At 37.8% G+C, this 8,117-nt stretch overlaps 1 protein-coding gene across 1 annotated transcript in view; it reads right to left on the bottom strand.

The window, feature by feature from the left end:
- Positions 1-1,850: 1,850 nt before the first annotated feature.
- Positions 1,851-8,117, bottom strand: part of COL3A1 (collagen type III alpha 1 chain) — a 50,762-nt gene continuing 44,495 nt past the window's right edge. Inside the window, exons 44-51 of the mRNA XM_030486161.1 lie at positions 7,881-7,934; positions 7,662-7,769; positions 6,437-6,490; positions 6,096-6,203; positions 5,144-5,426; positions 4,434-4,621; positions 4,005-4,247; positions 1,851-3,014 (exon numbers count right to left, since the gene is read on the bottom strand). Of these exons, the coding sequence (XP_030342021.1) occupies positions 2,868-3,014; positions 4,005-4,247; positions 4,434-4,621; positions 5,144-5,426; positions 6,096-6,203; positions 6,437-6,490; positions 7,662-7,769; positions 7,881-7,934 (1,185 nt within the window). The 3' untranslated portion in view covers positions 1,851-2,867. The remainder of the gene's footprint in view (positions 3,015-4,004; positions 4,248-4,433; positions 4,622-5,143; positions 5,427-6,095; positions 6,204-6,436; positions 6,491-7,661; positions 7,770-7,880; positions 7,935-8,117) is intronic.

The following is an 8,117-nucleotide window of genomic DNA, read 5'->3' as shown; positions in this document are numbered from 1 at the left end:
GTCCAGGAGGACCTGAGCAGAGTGATGCAAAAATTAACACTGAAATGCTTTATAGATTTACACAACATAGGAGAAAACTCAGAGAGCTTGATTGCTAATGTATCTATCATCTAAGGTGCTATCTCAGCATTATAAGTTTTGTCATTTGCTGGGAGCTCTGGAAAACTACTAATGTATCAGGCAGCACTAGTTTGAGCAGGATGCTAGTAGAGTCAATTTTTTCCTCCATCCTCCATGTTACTTTCTGGCACATTTTTGTGTGTTCTCAGTGAATATGGCTTCAGCAACAAAACTTTAGTTTTAACCTTTAATCCAGAAATGCCCATGGCTAAAGGTATACTGAAAGGAAGTCATGTATCTATCTCATGAACCTCCTCTGGGAGAGAAAGTATGGTATTGTTTTTTAATTTTATCCAATACAACTTTAAATTTACATGCCAAAGGAAGGTGCACTTACTTAAATATATGCATAAAAACCAACTTATCTTAGAGCTTGAAAGCAGGTGTTGGTGTTTCCAGACATCTTCGAAAGACCTCTATTAGTTACCTGCATGAAAACAGGTTAGTCCCAGAAGTTCTGTTGTCTATGAACTTGGTGTGCTGCTCTGTAACAGTGAGTAAGGGTGTTGCTAGCCTGAAAGTGTCCAGTAAGTTTTTTTTTTATTATTATATTTATTTCCCATGTAAAATAAAAGCCTTTTGCAGGTTGACACAGTAAATCAGAGTAAAAAAAAAAAAAAAAAAAAATATTAGAAGCTAAAGCATTCCAAAGGATTAGAATCTAGACCTTCCTTATTTTCTAACCTAATTTTTATTTATTAACCTGATCTGTTTCATATGTCTATTATGTTGAAGAGTTTTCTATAAAAGTACAGACATATCAGAATCATGATGGCTTAATAACAAATCTAATGACGTTTCTTAAAAAACAGCATTTATCTGTTCATTTTCCCTGCTTGGTATGATCCTGAAAGTGTTCTCAGAGGATGCACAATCCATAATCATCAGTGAGACCCTTTAAGAACCCGGGGATGTTTTTCTCCCTACTTTTTGTTGTCTGATCTTGTTGTAGAGGGTCCTTTATGGTGCTGGGATGTAGAGCAATGTGTGCAGTGCAGTAATGATGTGGGGGCAGGCTCTGTATCTTCCTTCACAGGAAAGACTGAGTAGCATTTAGCAGCATCATCTACCTCTGGGAGCAGTTTCACAGCCCAGATACTGGTGTAGAGCTAAATTTTCTTCTTCTGGCCTGAAGCTCAGGTATGGCTCAACTACTGTGGTAACTGCATGTCCTTGAATTTTTGCTAAGAGAAAGGGATGACTTAGCTGTGCCGCTCCAATGGCCATAAAAAAATACCGAGATAATTGGATTGTCACCTTCATCAAACTACTAGTGCCTCCAGCCTGCAATGCAGGAGACCCTTAGGCCATTTATTTAAGCTGCCATCTGAAAGGATAGCAGTAGCCTATGACTGCCTATTTATTTAGACTTAGGTAGGTTTTTGTGGAGGAAGGGAGGATTAAGCTCTTATATTTCCTCCAAACTTACCTGCCTTGATGCATGAGCTGTATTTTGGATCTTGCCGTAAGAGCTGAATCAATGCTGATTGATAGTCAGAGAAGCTCACCGTGCTTCAAAAAATGAGCCACTGGATGAAGAAGAGTGGAAAAAGTAAGAAAGGAAATTCCATGGTATGATGCCATAACTTGCACCACTTAGGGTTACCAAGTTTTCCTTCAAACAAATTATCTTAGAAAAGTCAATTAATGTAGTACAAGAGTTGTGGCCTGCCTTGTTAATTTGTTTAAAGAAAGAGATTCAGATAGTAAAATAAATTTTTAAAAGTCAGTTTTATGAAACAAGGAGTTTTGTTAAGATATTTTATTATGTGTCTCTGTAAGGAATAGACCAACAACCATATAAAAGCTTACAAAGATGGATAACCTTCAACACTATAAATGTGTTAATGTGACAGAAGTAGTTCACAATTTTGCATCTTTATTGACTTTTACAGAGTGAAGGGAGAAAGTTCTCAACAATGACAAGCCAATGACAATCTTTGACAGGAGACATTTACAATTGCTTTAAATCCTTTTTTTTTTTTTTTCTAAGCAAGTCAATAACCCTGACTTGCAGAGTTAGGAGTGAAAAATACATTAGCACCATCATATTAGTTTTTTTACACTTCCCTAATTTTAGTGGTCTTGACCAGCAATGACAGGAAAGTAGAGAAGCACCTTTGATAACAGAATACAATCCAACAATAAAATTATGGTGACTACTGACATTAGGTATTAAACTCTTAAAATACACTGTACTTCTTCACAGCTAATCAGTACAGAAACAGACAATTTTGTACCTAATAATTCCACAGAATTGACCATGGGTTCAATGTGTTTTGATTGGTTTGATTGATTTTTGGTATGACTCATCAGACACATCCCAGTTTCTGTCCATGTTGAGGTAGTTGAAACAGGGAGGTCTTTCTAGCTTTATGGACTGCATCTTTGAAAAAAGGGTAAACTTTGGTACTGAGAGCAATCAGTGCTTTGTAAATTGGCTAACATTCAACTAATAGAACACAGTGTTGTTTTATTAAGTGTTGAAGTTGTATTATAGCACCACGGAGACATGTTTTGAAGATGGAATTTGGTAAAATAGAGCAAAAAAAGCATTTTTACTGTACCTTGTGTAATAGCAAAAAAAATAACCCTTGATATCAAATTGATTTTTCCCCCAGAAATTTTGTTAATAAATAACTGGGATACAGATGGTCACCTGTACTAGCTGACAAGGCTAAAATAAAGGAGCACAGTTGGAGTGTGAATCTGTTTGCTAGGGTTTCAGAAAGAGCGGGATCTCTGGTTTATAAGAAGCAGACTGGGCCAATGTCCACGCCAAATTCCTGATCAGGACCACCAATATCCATGGGTGCAATATCAACCACGGGCAACCTCATTGTCTTGCGTGTTCTGTATTCAAAGACTGTTTTACCCCATTCACCAGTGTGTTTCTGTGAAGTTAAAAAGAAAAGACAAAACCAAACATGTTAGAGAAATTGGTGTTGGGCTAGGTCAAAGTTATCCTACAGTTTACTGGATTTCATAATTTCTATTTCCATATCAGTGTGTCCCTCTTGACACTATGAAAACTCATTGCAGTCTCTGTAGAAATGAACTTGTAGATAGAGGTTCTTCATTTCTAAACCTTTTATGCAAGGTCTTGTGGAGTTGTAGACCTTGCAGCTCAGAAGGGATGAGATCCATGGTGGACAGTAGAATACTCTGGAGTGGTGTCAGTGCCCTAACTTAGGACTGAAATGTGCTCTGCATGCTGGGAGATGGTACAAATGGCTATTCTGTTTGGAAAGTGGTTTTTGGACTCCGGAAAGAGTGACAGCAGAAATGAGGTAGCTCTTCATGTTGCAAAGTAGATGTGTTCATGCATCCTTAAATAGCAGGTATGCCATATGTCAGAGTTTGGGGACCTTAAACAGCAGGAGGGAGAAATTGTGGATAGTGTTATGGTGGTGTTTTGCATTTGTTCCTAAAAAGGCTGCAGATGCACTTAGAGCATCATGCTCATCAATTATTGCTCCTCTCCAGTACTTTCTGGTGCAGTGAGCAAGGCACAGTAAGCAACGTTGCTTCTGCAAGAAGCCCCTTCCCATAATCATAGCCCATGGCTTGAATCAGCTAGCACTGATTTTTTTGTATGACTAAGCTACTACTCTTAGTTTTAGAGTTGTTATGGAATGGAACAAAGGTTAGTCACTGTGACTTCACTGACTTTGACTCTAAAACAAGGAGATACCTGTGAAGCACAGATTTAAATGGGAGTGTACCCCACTTTCTGCAGTTGCAACAGGAGTATTCCACAATTAGATGAAGCTGCGTCCTCTCCTTACCCAGGTCATGCAAAGCTCTCTCTTCCTTGATTATGGGTCTAGTCTTCTAAAGGGAATTATTTATTAAACTACCATACTAAAGTCTTGTTTACTTACAGTACAGCCGTCTTCCAGAACAGCATATGTGAATTTGCTGTTTCCTTCAGCCTTGATCTCACTTTCCATAGAGCTCATCAGTTTCAGAGCTTTTTTAACATTTCCACTGGCTTGATCCATGTAGGCAATGCTGTTCTTGCAGTGGTAGGTGATGTTCTGGGAGGCACGGCTGGAGAGGATGCGGAGGAAGGCCAGCTGGACTTCTGAGACATCCTCTGGAAGTTCGGGATCTCCATAGCTGAACTGCAGAGTAGAACACATAAGCAAGAGTTTTTGCTTAATCATGTCTAGGGACAGTCCATATAACTATTATTTCACCACTAAATGTTTAGCTTAGTTTAATTTCAGGACTATTTTTAGTACATTGTGATGTGCATGAGTACAATAGGTATACTACCTTTTGGGCTGTTAACTTTGGTAATTTCTTACCTGGAAGCCTCCATTCATAGATTCTCCAAACCAAACGTGTTTCCTTCCACTGCTTTCACTGGTCCACCAGTTTTTCCTTGGCACGGTGCTGGGGTTAGCACTGAGGCATGTCTCACCAGTTTCCATATTACAGTACACTTTAATAGCATCCATCTTGCAGCCTTGGTTAGGATCAATCCAATACTCTCCTAAAGGTAAAAATAAGTAAAACGTTAAGGGACTTAATATATTTGGAGGAGAATCTGTCTGCGTGATGGTGAAGCTTATCTCTATGCCAGATTCCTGAGCCAAGTTAGGAAGTATATTAATTTTGACAAGAAGAGATGCCACAGAATATAAGATGATACAAAAATATCTTGGTGCATGTGCATACTGTAATATGACTGACGTTTGAAACACGTACAGAATTTATACTTGTCAAGGATTTTTTCCATACAATTTTTTAAACAAATGTTCACTTACAAACATGTAAGGAATGGAGCTGAAGTCAGTGTATATACTGTGTAAATGCATAGTAAATTAAAGTTTGAAATTATTGTTACATTTATCTTTATCATGACATTTAAAAAAAAACCCCAAACATTTTTAATTGCAGATCTCTGCATTTAAATATTCAAAGACAATAGCATTAATAAAAAGAAAAAAAAAAAATTAAGATCTGCTAAATTTCCTAGATCAAGATTTCTGGTGGGAATTAAAACCTAACGTACCACTCTTGAGCTCAGGATGGCAGAATTTCAGATCTCTGCAGTTACGAGCTGGATTCTTCCGTGACCCATCAGGACTAATGATGTTTTCAATCTGGTTGTTTATTGATTTCATTGAAGATATGATGTCACCCAGATTGATATCAGTTTCTTTTGGCTCATCTCGATATTCATACCCGTAGCCCACTGGGCCTTTTTCACCAGCACCCAGGGCAGCCACACCACCACCACAACATGGACCAGGAGGACCAGAAGGACCAGGAAGACCAGGCTGGCCTGGTGGACCCTAAAAAAATAATGAATATAGTGTTGAGTAGAGATTACAATTTAAAACTTGTGTCTGTGTGGGCTTCAATCTTAAAAAAAAATAGAATTACCACATTTAATTTACTTACTCATTAAATAATGGCACTTGCTATGCATAAATATCTGTTAGACTTTCCAGGCCTTTATTTTCTTAAAATTGGAATTTTCTTTTCCTAATTTTGTCAAGCTGCGTCTGTCCTCCTTCTGTCTGTGCTTTGAGAAGGAGATGGAACCCTTTGCACCAAAATCCAGAGAATAACCATTTCTTGGCTTTAGAAGAAGTGACTATGCTAGTGACCTCTGCAGCGCTGGCCTCTTTGGAGTAGTCTAGGAAACCCATTTCATAGCTTCCAAGACACAAAGGGAGTCCGTGATCTGAAGTGAAGAGGAGATCCTGGCTTCCCTTTGTACGTAGAAAAGTCAGTGATTATCTGAGACCAACATAATGCACAGTGCATCAATAGTTACACTGAACTACAAATGATCTGTAGTTGTTCTGGATTTAGCCTTGATAGCTAGATACACCCTCCAACAAAATCTGTCAATGAAATGCAGATTTTTTTGAGGGAGATGATAATTAAATAGGGAAGAGCCTTATGTTTCATGAATAATCCCTAAAGATTTGTTTGAGTGTGCACAATTTACTTACTGCGGGGCCACTTTCACCTCTGGTGCCGCGGGGGCCAGGAGGACCAATTGGACCTGGATAGCCACTTGTACCGTCTTTTCCAGGTGGCCCAGCAGGTCCTGGGGGACCCTAGAACAATGTTGAACACAAATAATATGGTCAAAACGGTTTACCAGATAATCTCAAATTCAGAAAGGCTTTGAGAGATATTTAGAACATTTCTGTATGATTTATCAGGCATTTTCTATTTCTTCAGCTCTTGCTTGTTAAGATGACAAACTTAGAATTTATTTGTTTGTGTGTTTTGAAACAAACACTCTGAATCTTCCTTCCAGTTGCACTAAGTAGGGAGTTTTTCTTACCCTTGCACCTGAAGCTCCTGGACTTCCAATTGCACCTTGTGGACCCAGAGGACCCTATGAAGAAAAGTCAGGTACCTCTCAGTTATATTTTGAACTAGCTGGATATACCTTAAATAAAGACATTGAAAACATCTTTAGGATTATACAAAATACATCCTTATAAAAAGACTATATCAGATATGAGAGAGAATTATTGCCATTCTTTAACCAGAAAAAAATACTGGATATTCTCTATATGAAAAATATTAAGAATGTGATATCCAAAATGCAAGAAAGCCAACCAACGTCAGTGAGCTCTGGATGAATTCTTGTATTCATAAGAATACATAGGTTTTAATCATATTACCAGTAAAGTTATCTAAATAACAAACAAAAAAACCCCAACAAACAGTTATTTTCAAATGCATGTTTAAAAATTATTGATCAACTCACTGTCATAGTGTAAATGAGAATTTATGAGTTGGTTGGTTTTCTTTTACTCATGTTATACATTAGACAACAGGTTATATTGTGTTGTTAAATAGGTTGGTATTGGTGGCATTTACACTTAACACTTCCATCATTAGTGGATTGAATGAGTTGTGGTTTCTTCTGTCATTCTCTCTTGTATCATTAATACTGTTAGTAGTTCTTTTCAGTATAAATACCTTTTTAAATTTTTACTTGTCAGTAATACCTAGAGCATGCCTGTCTATCACCTTTCAATTCTTTTAGTTGCTAAAAACTGTTCAACATGGTAATCTATGTTTACAATTAAACAGATTCACTATTTCATGCCCATTTTGCCCTAATATTAATCACTGCAAAAGATGCATGACAGAAGAGTGGTATTTGGACTCTGAGTAGTTTTTTCATGGATTTAGTTGCTTGTCTAGCATATATTTCTAACAGACACAGAAATTTCAACCCTTGTTTCTATCTTTTATAGTTTAATCAGGAGTAGCCTATAGAAATGAGTGTAAGAAGTGTTCCAGACAAAGTCAGACACATAGCTGAAAGGGATTATACCAAACCCATCTAGCTGCTAGCAGCTTCTTCTAGTGCTTTGCTATTACTTATTTCAAGTTGATTCAGGGAATCTGGACTTCTGAACACATTTGACTGTCAAATTAGACAGGTTCTTTTTAATTTTGTCTTTCTTCATTAAATTACTTAAATCTAACCAACTACCTGGGACCTAAGCCGCAGAAACTAAGAGCAGCAAAATCCAATGCAAAATACTCACAGGAGGACCAGGGAGACCGGGGGTACCAGGAAATCCTCTATGACCCTTTATGCCATTGCTGCCTCGTTCACCAGTTTCACCTTTATCACCACGAGGACCTTGAGGACCCTTTAAGAGTAGATTTGCAATAAAAGGAATTTATAAAAGAAATAAGAGAAATGCCCAAACAGCAGGAAATAGTGAATGTATGATATCACAAATACTTTCAATATGACTTACAGCAGGACCACGAGCACCAGCAGGACCAGCAGAGCCAGGAGGACCAGGTGGACCCTGTGACACGATAAGATGATAGTATGGATCACTTGGAGTTGACAAGACCGCCTTTTTATTTATAGATAAGCAATATGTTCAAAGCTAGCAGCTGTTTGGAAACATGGGGAAGCTACACACAGTATATGTATAAAATCAGCAAGAATTTTGGCCAGTTTCTTTTTCTACCAATGTTAGTTTTAC

The sequence above is a fragment of the Strigops habroptila genome, chromosome 5 (assembly GCF_004027225.2).
Source record: "Strigops habroptila isolate Jane chromosome 5, bStrHab1.2.pri, whole genome shotgun sequence".
Lineage (NCBI taxonomy): Eukaryota > Metazoa > Chordata > Aves > Psittaciformes > Psittacidae > Strigops > Strigops habroptila.
This window is presented reverse-complemented; position numbering and strand designations above follow the sequence as displayed.